General features: G+C 29.8%; 1 protein-coding gene and 2 long non-coding RNA genes across 3 annotated transcripts; 2 read left to right on the top strand and 1 right to left on the bottom strand.

The window, feature by feature from the left end:
- Window positions 1–2940: 2940 nt before the first annotated feature.
- On the top strand, window positions 2941–3899 carry LOC101243753 (uncharacterized). Its single transcript, XM_004231636.2, has 2 exons — window positions 2941–3390; window positions 3456–3899. Exons 1-2 carry the CDS (start codon window positions 2941–2943, stop codon window positions 3897–3899), a joined length of 894 nt encoding a protein of 297 aa, XP_004231684.2.
- Window positions 3900–4912: 1013 nt separating this feature from the next.
- Window positions 4913–7320, bottom strand: LOC101268730 (uncharacterized). Its single transcript, XR_011214570.1, has 3 exons — window positions 5963–7320; window positions 5386–5878; window positions 4913–5301 (listed from the first exon to the last, which is right to left on the bottom strand). It is a non-coding gene; the product is annotated as an uncharacterized lncRNA (long non-coding RNA).
- Window positions 7321–15286: 7966 nt separating this feature from the next.
- On the top strand, window positions 15287–17613 carry LOC104645557 (uncharacterized). The gene is made up of 2 exons (XR_011215144.1): window positions 15287–15568; window positions 17299–17613. It is a non-coding gene; the product is annotated as an uncharacterized lncRNA (long non-coding RNA).
- Window positions 17614–18187: the final 574 nt, after the last annotated feature.

The raw sequence follows: 18187 nt of genomic DNA, 5'->3' as shown, positions 1-18187 counted from the left end.
GACAAATGCAAATTTTGTACAAATATTGCAAAGAAAAAGGCCAACGAATTATACAATTGTGAATTATACAATTGCAGTGAAATACAATTTTCTCTAGATTTATACAACAGAAGTGTGTATATTGTGTTTCTATTTTTGTATAAAGCGAGAGAAAAACATATATCTTCTTGCTATACACTTATAATTATGCAATATATATACATTTTAATTCGATTCAATTGTATGCAAAGTAAATTTATAAAAATATTGCAGCGAAATAGGAAGCGAATTATACAATTGTGCATTATACAATTGCAGTGAAATAGGATAGCGAATTATACAATTGCAGCGAAATAGGCCAGCGAATTATACAATTTAGGCCAGCGAATTATACAATTGTATATGTATAGCGAATTATAGTTTTATATTTGCTATGGAGTGCAATTATGCAAACTTTGCTATAGCATACAAATATGAATTTTTTGTTTGCTATATGTGAAAGTTGTCCTAGAAATTATTAGGGCTAACTAGTTACCTGAATGGGCCTTAAAGCGCCTCTTATGGGTGGGCCAAAATTTTCTACAAATATAAATTAGGGAATTTTATCAAAACAACAATATGTTAGTTTTTTTGGTGACACAGTAACAATATTTCAATATTTAGTAATACTAGCATGTTTTAATTAGTTTAGATTAGAAATACCGTATTTTTTCTTTTAATATGATATGTATATTTATAAAAAAAAATTATAGAAAAAATGGATATTAAAACATAAAAAAGGTAAGTAGTATTAATAATCCTTCAGTTACTTTTTAAAAGCTGTACTTTTGGCATATATTAAGTTGAACGTTTTTTTTTCTTCTTCCCTGTTCTTCATATTTAAAAAAGAATACAAACAAATTTGTCTCCTCTATTATTCAATTGATACAGAAGCTTTATTATGCAATTCAAATTCTGCAAATATAATCGAATACGGAAATTTTTTGAAAGTGGAAATTTTCGAATACCACAACAACAATTTATTCCTTTCGGTTTTATTCATACTTTGGAGATCAGGTATTTTTTTTAAATTTTTTAATATGAATACGTTAAATGTTTGTATGATTTGAATTTTTTTTGGAAGCTCATCGTATGTTCCATTTATATCAATAGAAAATATCTGAACAAGATAAGTAACAATAATATAATTATATCTGATTATATGATGTGTACGGCTGGATATGTGTTTGATTCTGTTTAGACCCATATTAGTTATTGTTTTTTATTTCTTGTTTTTAACAATATGAAATTCTATATGTATTAATTTTGAAACGGTTGTTACTGTGTGATAAAAGTTGTGAATTTGAGTTCAATCTTTATCGATTTTGGTACTCTTTGAAACGTACACTTTTTTGAATGTAGATTGGACACTTTTTTTTTATTTTGGAATACTATTGAAATGTGATCATCACTTATATATTTGTTATTGTAGCCATGGGAAGCATTAGTTTATTGGTCATGCATTCTGGGAGGTGGAACCATGAAAATTGCTACGTTGATTACAGTACGGAAGCAATTGTGCTAAAAGAGCATGCGACATTTAGAGAACTAATGGATCTTGTTTCAAAGCAAATTTGTGTTGACTTGAGCTTCAACATTGTGAAACTTAAATATAAGATAGAGGGTAGTACTGCACCTCTGGAAATACACAACGACATGGGCGTGAGAGTGTATATGTCATTGAAAAAAGATAAGAATTATCAAAGTATCCTATATGTGTATCCGTATTTGTGAATGACTGTCAATTAGCTGATAGAAATATGTTTGAAGATGGATTCGAAATGTGTAGGCCTGATGGAATAGATATAGTTGATACAGAATTATTAGTGCTTAGTGTGCCGAACAATATCGATAACATGAATTGCGAAATTATTACAAACGCCAAACATAAGGTAGTGTTGGAAGATCAAGTTTATAAGGACAAGGGAACTTTAAAGGTTGTGATGACGCAATACGCTATTGATCATAGATTCCAATGGAAAACGGACAGATCGAGTCAAACATGGTATGTGCATTTGGGTTGGATTCTCTTATAATTTTTTTTCATTATGTTTTTTTACATTATACCAAATATTTATTTGTATTTTACCTAATTCTAATATGGTGTTATTCAAACAGTTATACACTTGTTTGTGTCTCTGATAATTGTGGGTGGGTGTTGAAGTCGTCAAGTATCAATAAATCTGGAATGTTCAGAATTAGAAAATTCGTAGATGATCTCACGTGTCCATTGAAACATAAGGTTTATGAACAACGTCAAGCAACAAGCAATCTTATTGGAGGTATGATACAACCCAAGTTAGTTGATCATAAAAGGAAGTTGACGCCAAAGGATATACAACAAGATGTCATCTTAGCTCTTGGAGTAAATGTATCATACTCAGTGGCGTGGAAGGCTAAAGAAAAGGCTGTAATTTCTTTAAGGGGTACCCCATTTGGTTCTTATGGTAAACTTTCGAGCTACTTATACGTATTGGACGCTACCTACCTTGGATCTCATATAAGGATGAAGAAAACCGATGAAAATCAATTTCTTTATCTTTTTATTTCTCACTTCCCATTCATAAAAGGTTTTGAGTGTTGTAAACCAATTGTCGTAGTTGATGGCAGCCACCTCAGGGGGACTTACAATGGAGTATTTGTTTCTGCAAGTACTGTTGATGGAGCAGGTATTAGAATGATAATATATACACTTTGTTTTGTTGATTAATATATTTATTCTATATGAAATAAAAACTTTATTAAATGTTTTGTGTGTAGGAAATATATTGCCGCTAGCATATGGAATTATTGATTCAGAAAATGATGCATCCTGGACTTAATTTTTTGAACAGTTTAGAGAAGCGCATGGCGTTAAATATAACATGTGCGTTGTGTCTGATCGAAACGAAAGTATTATAAAGGCAGTTTTGAGGGTATTTGATGGAGTTCCTCATTATGCCTGTATTTGGCATTTGTGGGGAAAATGTGAAAACACTATTTAAAAAGTCGCACAATAGTCTGTCGGAAGTTTTTTATGGGATGTCAAAGGCATACAAACAATTTGAATTCGATGAACTGATGGAAAAGGTTGAACAAGTTGATGTTCGTGTAAAAAATTACTTGGAATCAGCAGGTTATGAAAAATGGGCTAGGGTATATGCAACAGTTGATCGAGGAATGGTTATGACATCAAACATAGTTGAGTGCATAAATGTTTGTCTATTTGAAGCAAGGGAATTACCGGTATACGATTTTCTTGAGGAAGTAAGACAGATGTTTGCAAGATGGAATTTGAAAAATCATACGTTTGCTTCACATACATTCACCACACTTTGTGGTAGACCACAAGAGATGCTTGTTGCTAATGAAGAAGCATCATTACGTATGAAGGTATGTTGTTACGATTTATATGTTCAGCAAAATTATATGACATAAGTGTTTATTTATTTTTGTAGGTTGTGCCATCAAATAACTATGTGTTTAGTGTTCATCACAAAGGTAGAACCTACATTGTTTGTTTGGAAAATAAAACTTGTACTTGCAAGAGGTTTCAAATAGATGAAATACCATGTTCGCACGCTTGGGCTGTTTTAAAGAAGAAACATTTTGATGTTGGGCCATATTGTTCCGACGTGTACAACCCAATTAACTTGTTAAAAACATATAGCATTCCAATTCGTCCGTTACCTGATCAAAACGAGTGGAATGTACATGGGTATATTAAGGACCAGATAGTGCAGCCTCCAAATCACAAAAAGCTCCATAGAAGGCCATCCAAAAAGTATCGTGACAAGACGTATAGCGAGCTATATGGTAAGAAGAGAAAGAATTATTGCAGTACGTGTGAGTTTAAAGGGAACAATAGGCGTTCATGTAGGAATGGACCACGTATTGTATAGTTAATGATGTTTCATTTTTTGTATATTTTTAGAGTTAGGTTTCTTCCAGACTTCTAATGCCTTCTGGGTAATAAAATAACATGGAATTCTTTGTTCATGGTTGTATCTTGAAATGTATTCGCTCTATGTCTTCTCTCGAATAATATTACTTGTATTCGAAACCTGATTGTATCTACGTTTTAATACCAATTGTTACATCCATTTGAATGCATACAATTGTTGGATTCTTCTATTTTGAATTCGGCAAATATTTTTTTTGTATATACGTTTTCTTTCGAGAAGTGTTCATTCATATCCATGTTTTCAATATATATTATATTTGTCCTATATAAATTTTATGAGTGAACTTGTATGTGTCACATACACAAACTTTGCATTTTCTTGTATTCCAGTTGAATTGTATTTATAATATAATATGAATTATATTTTGTAACATTTTAATGAATACAAATTTTTTTTCTTCGTTTTCTATTGAAATGTATTCGTATCCCTGGTATTAATATCTTTTGAGAAAGTGTTAATATTTATGTTTTTAATCTATATTGTATTTGCTCTATCTAGAATGTATGAGTAAAATTGTATGAGTTAGAAACAAAATCATTGCAGTTACTTGTATTCAAGTTAAATTGTATTTATAATTTAATATAAATTATTTTTGTAACATTTTAATGCATACAATTTTATTTTTTTGGTATTCGTTTTCTCTCTAAAAGTATTCATATTCGCTATACGTATTCTATCTTTTTTATGTTGTTAGTATTATTAATTGTATTTATAATTTAATAATTTAATATCAAGTCTTACATCCATTTGAAACATATGAATGCATACAGTTTGTTAGATTATTGTAATTGTTTTGGTATACCTTTTATAACGAAATGTATTCGTATCCATGATTTTAATCTACATTATATTTGTTATATATATTGTATGTTGGTAGAATCATATGTATGTTGGTAGAATCATATGTATTGCATTTAAACATCAAAAATGAGTTTTCTGTACCCCACATGCAATACTTAAGCTTGAACACTTTAATATTAACCCAAAACCTTTGAAACCATAACTTCAAGATTTTATACATCAATAAACACAAAAGAATTTAACCCTTTAAAATCATTTCATAGAATACAAAAACTAATGTCTAATTACACATCAAAAAATGGACAACAACTAATCTATTTGAATTGTATCAATCTCCTCCATTGCTACATTAAATCTGCTATATCGTGGAGGTGCTTCATTGTCACATATTGCTCCGGCATCATTCTTTTGTTGGCCATAATTCCAAAGAAGTGTAGCGTATCTTGACCGTAAACACGATGCATCCAAAATATTCGCTGGAATACCTTGGCCGTATGATAGGTATTCAGCAAAAGCTAGCATATAAATACCACAATCCCTATAATATAAGAAATTAAAAGTTAGTACACAATATAATATTGATAATTTGATGATAGTAAAATCAAAAGAAACAAAAACTTACAGAGACCCATGCGACTGTTGAGGAACATTATCTATGAATACTACATTAAAGAACTCGTTCTCTTGTTGAGCTTGCGATACATCAATTCCTTTATTGTTGTAATAGTCATTGTCTGATAACTTCAAAGGGATCAACTGAGACAGTTTAACTATCTCTGTCTTGATAGCTGCATCGTGACCTGCTGCCCAATACACTTATCATTCAATGATATCACAGCCAACACCCAATGAAATTTCTCCTTAACGTGGACAGGAACAAAAACATAATCAATCTTATGCCAAGGTGTAGCAGCATGCATTTTGTACCCTCTAATGTATTCACCAATGACATGCTCTTCATCGGCACAACCAAAATCGCTATCTAAATCCAAATATTTTTCCCAAATAGCAGAGATCTTTGAACTAAATACACAATCTACAATTGTGTATTTATAGCTGTCTCCAACATCATATTTGGCATTTTTCCGTAGATAATATAAAATCACATCAACATGCTGACAAATTAAAAGACAAATGTATAAATACTATAACTACTAATCAATCATTGTTTTTAAATATAAATACTAAACAACTCTTACCGAATTATTCAATAACTGTCCTTTGAAATACAGATTATAGAACCAATTCTTATTGTCTACTATGAGAACGCCAAGCTTAATAGCCACAGAAATTTCAGGTAGATTCTTCTTGTAATGGTCTTGATCATGCTTCCTAAAAACAGAATAAAAATAGAAATAGTATACCATTCATTAAAAAAATAAAGTAATTACTATCAACGTTTAAATACAAAAAAAATCAAGAAAACCTATATATAACCTGCACCTACCAAATAACTGTTGTTGAAATACAAACAAACATTTAACCGGATACAAAAATTTAAACAGTTATGTTGTAAAAATATCTTGTAATTATTCACCAATGACTTACTTTCTGTCATGCTTTGTAAGTAAGCCATCTCGGATCCACGAACGAAACGCATCCCACAACATTATATCATAATCGCCAGATATCAAATCAAATATAAAAGGGTGTTTCAATTCAAAAACGTGGGGCTGACTTGATGAACTACCTGAAATGGTTCAAAAAACTATAAATTAAATACACACTAACAGTAGCAATAAAAAAATGATTACATTAACAAAAGTATTAAAATAATGGAATACTGTACCAGCAGATGATCAGAAATTGGTCAGATACGGAGATGTATTATAAGGACCTGGACGTCTATTCCTACGCGTAGGTAATGGCGTCTGTTCGTTATTGCTGTAGGTTGATCTATCATCAAATTTTCACCGTTCGTACCCAATTGGACATCGATAGTGGCCTGATCTGCCTTTGTTGTAATGCATCCTGCAATTGTTGTTGGCAGCTGTTCGGTGTGTCATTTTATCACAGTTGAATATGGTGCGATGCTACTCTTTATAGAATTGAGACTAGGCATGAATTGATCGTCCAATTCAAACTGTGAATCGATTGTCACTTTCATGTGATCCAAAATCCGGATAGGGACTAGACATGGCATTTGTTCAACATCATCCTCATGTGAATTTTCAGATACTCCAAGCACTTTTTGTGGGGGTATATCAAATACAAAACTTGGTTGATTTACCTATTAATTTCGTAAAAATAACAACACCTTTAAAGTAATGACTCAAATAATGGTATAACAAATGTACTTATAAAATTAAATAACATACTCTAGGAATTGTAGGTCTTGGAGCACTTAATTCATAATCCACTTCAATTAGATTTCGAACAGGGGTGTTGATATAAAAAACCTTATAAAATGAAATTGTTGATATGATAACGAACATTTATTGAGACTAGAATTTAAGGCAAATTTGTATATTATAATCACACGTTAGGATGTACGACAAAAAAACATAAAACTTGTCTAAAACCTGACTTACCTCATGATCATCGGATTTGGGATATATTCCATCTGGATTGTTGATTGCCTTTAAAAAAATAAAAATAACAAGAAACATGAAAAAAATTTAATGGATACAAATAATGAAAAGTCATTTAAAATTGTAAATGATAACAGTTATAATACATGTAATCATAAAACAAGTTAACATTGATTGATACAGTTTGATCATAATCATATAAATGTATAATTATATAAAATATGGGAGGCTTATTAATGATATTTATTACACAAGTACTGAGTTTAAAAATGATACACAAAATCTTGACTTACATGGGGCACAACATTTGTTGATTTACTGTCATTTGAAGCCTTGAGTGTCTTGTAAAAATATAAAAATTCAATACACATGTAAACAAATATTAAAAGTTACGACTTCATAAAAAAGTGAATAAATTCAAAATTTTCGTAAAAAATACCAAAATAGGGATCGTATATACAGCCTAAATTAATAAAAAAAATACGAGTACCTCTGAATTTTCAGATTCCAATTTGTCACACTGAGCTACAAGAACTTGATTTGATGGAGATTCTTTATTGGAAGTGTATGGTGGTGTATACCCATCTTCATCATTTGAATTTGGAGGGACAATATGATCATCAGAATGCTCGGCCTGTGTTATATTACAACGTAAATCATTAACAAAAATGTAAAATTGAAATACGTTACATCATTTTATTTTTTATAACAAACCACCTGCTCATCTCGTATTGAATTGATGGCTGCCATAACAGTTTTGAAGTTGTCGTTGATCAAATTGAGAATTTTAACAAACTCTTGTTTAACCTAAAAATATGAAATAATGATGTACGTTATTAAAAATTTATAATTCTAATAAGTGTATAACTATGAAGGATGTACTATATGGTAAATACTTCTTTTCTGAAATCTGACAGCTCTTTCACCCAGCCTTCCACTTCAGATCCGCTTGTTCTCTAAAATATCATATTCACTCAAAAGTTGTATTTTTGTTAGCTATGCATGTAGACATTCAGTTTGTTTTAAAATAACCTTAAGTTTCTTTAGTACCTTTTTTGATGCAACATTCTTTTTCATCGGTTGTTTAACAGCAATTCGAGGTTCCAAATTTTTTGCAACCTGTTTGGATCCACCAGTCACCACTTCTTTGTCCTTTTTCTAACAGGCAACGTTGAGGAACCAACATTTCCTTTTCTTTTGACCTTTAGTACTTGTGGAGGAGCTACTTGAAAATCATCTTCAGAATCTTTATCGTCACAGCTTCCCTCTCGTGGATCATCATTTGTATCAATTATTTCATCATCTAGATCATCATCTGATGAATCTGAATACTGAGATGGAGCTTGATTTTCGATACCCTCCGGTGGCAGTTGCAATACTGCAAGTTTCCTTTGATTTGGTGTAATGTTCCTGCATTTAATCTTAATTCCAAACATTTTGTTACTATTATAAATAAAACCAATAAGAAAACATACAACTTGGTGATTATTAAATATATGCCAAGTTAAGTACCTAGTTATTAACATCACTAAATATGGTGTTCATAAGTTTCTTGTATCTACTACTCTCATTGGTCGTCTGCCAGTTAAGCAACCTCGGAATATGGTCATCAACCTTTTGAGCGACCTGGAAATCAATACTCGAACTGCTTTCAAACAACCATACTTGGGATAAAATAGGCATTCCCTCGATTCTGTAAAATTGTTTTTCACCATTCAACCTCTATCTCAGGCTCTTCAACAGCAAATAGAAAGTTTTTTCCCCCATGGAAACTGATTGTACCTTCCACTTTCAACAAGATCAAAATATAATCTAGGAACTTTTTTGGTAGCTCTTTCACCGGAAAAAATCACTGTCTGGATGAAGTATAAAATTGCAAACTTCAGGCCATCCTGATCGTTCTCCCCCCACACTTTTCGATGAAAACTCCTCATTATATCAATTTTTCTGATCAACTTAACACCCTCAAAATATTTTTCCATGAAACTATTTGGTTCTGACTGATCAAAGATGAAATCAGTTTCTTCGTTGACACAATTTAATCCACTGATCAAAGCAAATTCTCTCAAAGTAAAACGCAACGTAGATCCATTTACACGCATTACAAATGCTTGGCGAGAACTACAATTGAGTTCTAAAGCCATGCAACGTCTATGTATTTGTCCGCGAACACGACATTGATGCATTTGCATATAATTACCAAAGCAGGTGCTTTCACAGAATACATTGTATACATGTCCATGTAAATACTTCATCAAGTCAGCTTTTATGTCATGATTAAAGAAACAATGAATATGGGGAGCTTTTTTTGGTTTATTTTTGACATAAAATTCATTTGCCTGCACATGTTCAACAATAAAATGAATACATACTTAAAAAATTACTGATATATAAATCTATTACTAGTTTAAAAAATAGAATATGATAAACTACATTGTATACAAATAGTGAATGTTAATTCAGAATCATGAATATTGATGACATGAAAAATAAAATAAAATAAATAACAAAATACAACTAAATTGATACTATAATCCTATCAACATTTGAATACATAAAGATGCTGAAGAGAACACAACTACATTATTCAACAATCTAATATATGTATACAACAAATAATATAGTATTGAATTAATTAATTAATCAATTTCTGCTGTAACAATAATATAGTATTAAGGTGATTAATTATTGTACTGTTATCACTATTTCTCAACTCATCTTCGTATAATAACACATTTGGTCCTTCAATTATTATATTACTAATAAATTTACTTATTAGTAGTATTCAATAACATATAATCTTTCATTAATTAAAAAATACTATATTTTTTGCTTTTATATATTTTATATATAAGAAATACTTTTAACTATTTTATTGTTGATTGTGGGTAATAATATTTAAGCTGCATATTATACCTGGATAATTAAGTTACTAAATGATTAATAATTATAATATATTTATTATATTTCAATTAATTGATAAATTAAATATACTTTATAAAATATTGAAATGTCTAAAACAAAAATTCATCAATAAAGAGTAATTGAGTCTAGAAACAGTTAATAGGTCGAAAAAACTTGCAAATTTTAAGTTAATTTTATTAGTAAAACACATTGCACTCTTGTTGACAAGAAATTACTAATATTGACTACTTCAAAATTGCCGTTTTGAAAATAAGCTAATTTAAGTTGAGATTAACTAATTTAAGTTGAGAGTTTCTTTTTTTACAAAGTCAAATTATGGGCAAAAATAATGGCTACTAGAATACAAAAATAACTATAGGGGCAAGTTCATGGTAGCATATAAATCATATGATTTGTACTTGCTTTTGATATTTATCACATCACATTTAGGGATACAAATTTTTTTTATGTATTTAAAACTATAAGCTTCCAATCTGAAAGACATGAAATTTCAAACACAAAAACCAACTATAGACATAGCATAAAAATTAGTTTCGTTAATAATTTAATACCTCTTCATCGTCATGACGTAATACTTCATCACTTGGATATTTTTGTTGATCAGCAGTGGTTTTATAGCACGACACTTTACTTTTTTTTGAAGAGCTATCAATTGCCATTTCATACTCTTGTGTCATTCTCGCCGTAAATCCTACATTTTAGATCAATCCTTGAGTAATGCACAAATCAAATGAGGGAAATTCTAGAAAATTTTGAATGTTGTTGTTTATACCTCTAGTAATTCTGACTGAATCAGCCATTGCATACAATACACTGATTTTTTTTTTCAACAATTCAAAAATCTGAAGAAAAAAAAATCTTTTAACAACTGCGTATTGAACATCAAACAACAATGATTCTATATATATGAATTTTCATAATCTACCTAATCTTAAAAAATGAAAGAGAATCACAAAAAATAAACAAAAAATACAACATCATAAATGTATGATGTATATTAAAACAAAAATCGCATAAATTGTCCATAAAGTCTTGATATACAAAATTAGAACTTTAACAAAAAAAAAGCTTAAAAATCGAAATCAAAATTTGAACTAACCTTGCCACCACGATTCTGCTTTAATAATGAACCTAGCTCAAAAATCTGCTTGAATCCTTGATAATCAATGGCTTTTCATAATCTACCTAATCTTAAAAATTGAAAAAAAATCACAAAAAATAGACAAAAAATACAAAATCATAAATGTATGATGTATATTAAAACAAAAATCACATAAATTGTCCATAATTTCTTGATATACAAAATCAGAACTTGAACAAAAAACGCTCAAAAAATCGAAACCGAAATTTAAACTAACCTTGCCACCACGAAATCTGCTTTAATAATGAACCTAGCTCGAAAATCTGCTTGAATCCTTGATAACAATGACTTTGATGAAGAAATCTGGAAAATATGAACAAGGAACTTGAAAATTTGGCTGAAAATTTTGAATTGGTTTTAATTTTTACCTTTCTTGGAACTTTACGTGAAAAGTTAATTAATTTCTTTTTTTCCCCATTAAATGTTATTGGACCATGTTTTGGTCCAATCAATGAGTTTCCATTAATATATTAATTTAATAATACCAAAATACACTAAAATCTGAAATACACACATTTAATAAAAATACGTAAAATTAATATAACATATTGCTATTTTGTCATTTTCACTAAAAATTTTAAATTAATGTTATTTTGATTAATTATGTTCTTAAAGTTGTCTTAATTGCTAATTTTTCCTATAATTTATATAACTATAACCAAATTGATCCTCTTGAAAATCTTCAAGAAGATTTGTTTTAAAAAAGAAAAATTAGTAAACTACTTAAAATCTCTAACATAATTATTAAAAACATCTACACTTTAAAATAATTATTAAAAATGTCAATATATCAATATTTTAGCAAATAGAATGTATAATAATATAACTAATTTTCTTTCCTTTTATTTCTCAAATCAGGTCTCACATTGGACTAATTTTACTCCCCTATTCGTGAAAAAGAAGAAAAAAAAACTCTGATTACCCACTTTCCCTATTTTAAGGTTTTTACCCAAAAATTCTTTCCATTCTCTCTTTTGAGTTTTTAACCATTTTTCTCTCCTTTTCTTGTCTAAGAAAATTATCTCTTCTATTTTCCTCCACTATGTCAAGAAATCACACAATTCCTTCAAAATATTTTCACCCATTGATAAAGATAAATATATCGTCACCAAGTATCATTTGAGATTTCCCTCTATTATGTAAAGACATTATTTATAAGTAAAATTCAAAAAATTGAATGTTGAAGATTTCAAAAAACCTGTTGAAGGCCTAGTTGAGGAAGAACAATTTCCTATTAGTTTGTTTTGTAATTTTAGTTTTTTTTTAGAATTTTGTTTCCTGTCTTAATTAATATTCAAATCAGTATATATGCTATTAATATTTGTATTCATTCAAAATCACATGTTGCATAGTTTATTTTTTTGTATTTGTTCCTAATTTGAATTCATCCCAAAGATATGTCTTTCACATTTGTATTTTATTTATAGGAAGAACAACTTCCTATTAGTTTTTTTATATATATAATTTATTCAGAATTTTGTATCATTTCTCAATTTGTATTTAAAACCTCTACTATTAATATTTTTATTCATTCAAAAACCATGTTGCATATGGTATATGCATATGGTATTTGTTCCTAGTTTTATTTATTCTAGGGTATGCCAACTAGTAGTGTTTTTTATTTAAGAATGATCGCAACAAATATTAATTTTTTTTAAGTTTTAAATTTCATTCTCTTTTTTTAATCATATTATTTGTATTTTATACACGGAAAAGGGCCTAAAACACCCTCGAAGTATTGAAAGTGGTACAAAACTATCCTCCCTCCACCTATTGGATCCAAAATGTCCTTCTCATCCACCTATTGACTCCAAAATACCCTTCTCATCCACCTTTGAGTTCAAAATTGACCACTTATTTAACGGTTTTAAATTTAAACATTTAAATATTTTTTAAAAATATTTGACGCTCAACTATTGGTTATAATTTAATTTATTAATATTATAAACCAACTCACTATCCACTCATTGCTAATTAAACTCCACCCAATTAATAAATAAATTCTAATATCAAAATCTCCCTAACCATCTCTACCAAAACATGACAAAATTACAGATTCCTAAAAATAACATCCAAAATTATCTGAATCGAAGCCCGAAGTAAATTTAGGTTGAGCTGCTTATTTAGGAGGACACTTTAGCTTGAATTCAAAATTAATGATTAAAGGTAAAGAAATAGTACCTCCCGAATTAATGCATGTATTTTTTCATACAATTTTATAAAAATTTATAATTTGTTTGAAATATTAAAACTTCAATATCTTATTTTTTAAAAAAAGTTATATGTTAATTAACAACATATAATTGAGACGAAGAAATAATTAAGACGAACATAGTCAGACTTTTAAGTTTATCGGTAATTTTTATTTAGACACTTGAATAATAGTATGTTTTGATTGAGAACTTGAATGTGTGATAATGTACTTCTATAGACATTTTCACCACTCTAGTTTTCATGTTGTTGTATTATTAATGAAGCGAGTTTATTAATTGGGTGGGGTTTAATTAGTAATGGGTGGGTAGTGGATTGATTTATAAATTATATTAATAAGTTAAATTATAACAAATAGTTGATCACCATGTATTTTAAAAAATATTTAGATAATTTAAATTTAAAACCATTAAATAAGTGGTTAATTTGGAATCCAAAAAGTGGATAACAAGGGTATTTTGGAGTCAATAGGTGGGTAGGAAGGGTATTTTAGAGCGTATAGGTGGATAGAGGGTAGTTTTGTACAATTTCTAATACTTCAAAAGAATTTTAGGCCCTTTTCCATTTTATATATTATTATACAAAATACTACATAAAGACTAAAATGAATACAACCATAAATAAAATACACATTGGAATGAGACTTTTACCTTGACTTAATTGTTTGGTCAGCTAGAAACGAGGCTTTTTAGACCAGCCTAATTTGGCCCGCTAGCCTCGTAGGCACAACTGACAAGCCTTTGAGGCCAATACGCTGGATTTACATTTTAAAAGTATTTACAATATCTATTTCAAGTAGTGATTTATTTGTTAAGATTTCGTCAATAAATATTTTTAAATATAAATGTAAAATCAAGTTTAACTTCTTTGTATATCTTTTACATTTTAGGGTCATTAACCTACTAAATTTTCTTATCATCCTAAATTCATCACTTCATTATAACTATCATCTTTGACCTCTCTTATTTTTGTTTTTATGCCTAATTTTTCATTTCTCCTTTATTGTCTTGTTTACGAAAATAGTGATGATGTAATTTTTTTGCTTGAATGAATCTTATGAATGTTGTATATCTACTAAAAAAACAGTGTTTAGAAACGGAATTAGCGACGAACAATATTCCGTCACTATATAATGACGGATTTGTGACGGAGTAATCATTTTATTGCAAAATTAACAAAAAAAATTATTTATTATATAGCAATGGGTTGCAACAGAATAATTAATCTGTCTCTAAATATTAGCAGGAAAAATTGGCGCATAATTTTCGTTACGGATTTAGTAACAAAATAGTGGTGACAAATTAATTAATATTGGGCGACGAATTTGTGGCAGAAAAAAGGTTGCTAAACTATTAAATATATTTTTATAAAAAGTATATTATATAGTGACGAAAATATCCGTTAATATAATTTTTTTAAAATATATGTATTTATTCAAAAGCAACGGATGTAGGAACTCGTCACTAATTACATTGCAATTCACTCCAATTTGAGATTTCAACCCAACTCCTATCTTTTAATCCTGACCGTTGATCTCATCTTTTCAATCTTAGCCTCTCATTTCAAAATAATCCTATGGTCAAGATATAATACCCTAACTTTTCTATTTTAATTTACCAAAAGACCCAAACCTAATTTCTCATTCTTTTTCTTTTTAGATTCGCCGCACGCCACCATCTTCTCTTTCTCTTCGTCTCTTCTTGTCCGCCATTTTCGATGAGAACAAAAGGAGACATCATTCTCCTCTCCGTCTCTCCACTGCCTCTCTTCCGTCGCCCTTCTCCATTCCCTCTCTGTCAACACCAGCAACTGCTCTTCCTCTCCTCTGTAGCGCTGCCGCTCCACTGAACAGCAGATCCGAGTGGCAAGCCACCAAGAATCAACAACTCCAAACAGCAGTATTCTATGACAACAACCAGCAACAGACAATGAACCACCAACAGTTGCTTGGTAGAAACAAAAACAAACAATAGCGACACCAAACGTTGTTCCGACCAGTATGTCCTCCTATAGCTATTTGCTATGTATTAAATTCTTTGATTTATTTAGAACAAACTCTTAGATTTGAAGTGTGATTGTTGTTGCTTATACTGTGAATGTTTTCAATTCAAATTTTAGCTTGCTATTGTCTTTGTCGTTTTCTCCTTTTCAACTATTATATTTCAGCTACGGTGATATCTTACAAATTGATTTTTATGTTTTTGATGTTTTAGGATTATTGAAAAAAGTTCATTTTTCAGCGACTCGTGCCGGTTATCGGCCTAATTATTTTTAATATGGATGTTCTTCCTTTGATGTTAGTAATGTATAATAAATTTTTTCATCTCTATGCATTTTATTTTTCATGTGTTTAGACACATGTTACTAAAGTAACTATTGCTTCTTTGTCTCCTATATTATGAGATTTTGAGATCTCTTGAAAGGTTTGTTATTTTTTTACTTCCATCTGGTCATCTCAATGGCTCAATCCATGATGATGGGGGCTTCATGTTTCGACCTTTACCTTATAATAGCCTCATAAATAGAGTTGCATGACAATAACATTATTATTTCCTATAACTTCTTCTAAACAAGAATTTCATATAGGTTAAGAATTGATTCTCATGGTTGCCAATAGTTTAAGAAATACCAATTTATGAAATTGTTGTGGGGAACTGCATTAGGTGAATTGGTATAAGCTCAAAACAGAACAATCGAATGAATATCATATTAGATTATTTTTCACTTGCTTTTAGTTTACACTTATTGCAATGAATTTACACGTGAATAACTGTGGACTATGAGCTCTTTTGTCATTTTGTGAGAAATAATAGAAAAGTAATTAATATTAGTGACATTACATTTCAGTCATCTTATTTGTTCTAATTTATTTCTAGCATTTTATATCCTTGCATTAATGTATCACTCATTCATTATCACACATGTCATGTCATATCATATATTTTATATGTGGTTAAGATTGTGTAGGCAGCTAGAATCACATCTATTAACGTCCGTGTAAAGGACTATGTTTGTGTTGTTACTCAGAAGAAAGCCCCTGTAAACGTATATATTTGGTGCAAATTGTAAATCATGTGTTGTTGTTCTGTTTGAGAGGGTTATAGGTCAGTAAAGAAAAGTGAGAGGTTTAGGGAATTTGCGATTAGTGATAAGGTTATAAGTATTCCAATGAAATTATCTTGAATTAAGTAGAATAGATAGAGGACTCATAAAATGATAGAAGCTTATATGTTTGATTTTATTCTTGTTGTTACTCAGAGAGAAGTCCCTGTAAAATTAATTTTTTGCACAACTTATAAATCATCAGTGGTTTTATTCAGTTAAGTAACTTGAACCTCGGTGTAAGGAAAAGTGAGAAATTCAGGGAACCTTTAATTTTCTAGAGCTCGTGATTTCAAATCAAAAGACTTGTTTCAGTGAATTGGGCTTGACTAAAGAAGAAAAGACGGGGAGAATTCATGAAACTAGCCCAATCTAATATGAAGTTGAAGCTTAGTTGATCAATAATATAGTTATATTTTTCACCCGATATAGGATACTCATATATCAAAAGTTGGGGGAAATGTGAGAAAATACCACCATTGCTTTGAATATATTGATTAGATAGTGTTGTAGTTTTATTCTGGTATATCCTTTTTATTTTGACTTAATGTTCCTAAAAGTAGACCCGCAATTTTGGAAATTTTGAGTTGTATGGAGTTTGAAGTTGTGTATTTTGGCTGAGCAGGCAAGCTATTGGATAAGACCAGTGTATCTCATTTGTTCTCAATTACCAAGTATCTTTGGACTATTGGCTATTGCATTATAGGTTTGCACTCTTTTATGGATGGGAAAAAACTACCAAGCTCTCATCAAGAATACTATCAAGCTGCCGGGATATAAAAGAAGAGAAGAGTATACGGATCTGAAGCAAAAACATATTACATGAAGCAAATGTTCCTCTTAAGAATAGTTGATATATTTCTTTACATATTTTGCACCGGAAGTATATGATTTTGACTTTCTATCTAAAGATTTTGAAATCTATTAATATTATTTTATATGAATGTTTGTTATTGTAGAGGTACTTAGTAATTGTTATTTAATTTATTTCAGCAGTGTATATTTAAAAAAAATAAATGAAATGATTTTACAAGAAAAATTTTAGCAACAAATTTAATGACGATTTGATTGTTACTATAAAAAATGTTGGCGATGGATTAGCAACGAAACATTTAAGTGGAAAATGTGGAGGCTCAAATAACAGAATATTATGTGACGAATTAGTGACAAAAATTTCACCACGGATTTATTTTAGATGACGAAATTAATTATGAAATTAGCGACGAGCTATATAAGTACAGCGACGGACCAGTCCGTCACTAACAAGTTGTGACGGAAATCGTTCGTCTCTATCACGTCTCTAAATTTCTGATGTAACTCATATTTTCGTAGCTAAGATAATACTAACAAGAGAAATAGCAACAACCAACAATCCGTCGCTAATCCATTGCTAATCCGGTTTAGTGACGGAATAACATAGATTAGCGACGGATTTCGTCAGTCGCTAAATGCTGATTTTTTTTTGTAGTATATCTTCGCTATTATGTAAGAATTCACCGAAGTATGCGTAATTT

This window comes from Solanum lycopersicum, chromosome 2 (assembly GCF_036512215.1).
Source record: "Solanum lycopersicum chromosome 2, SLM_r2.1".
Taxonomy (NCBI): Eukaryota; Viridiplantae; Streptophyta; class Magnoliopsida; order Solanales; family Solanaceae; genus Solanum; species Solanum lycopersicum.
The sequence above is the reverse complement of the archived record's forward strand: the minus strand, read 5'-3'. Positions and strand labels throughout refer to the sequence as shown.

Coding starts and splice junctions, on each gene's coding strand:
- LOC101243753 (XM_004231636.2), top strand. CDS start 2,941: ATGGAGTTCCTCATTATGCCTGTATTTGGCATTTGTGGGGAAAATGTG. Junction 3,391..3,455: donor AAGCATCATTACGTATGAAG/GTATGTTGTTAC, acceptor TTATTTTTGTAG/GTTGTGCCATCAAATAACTA.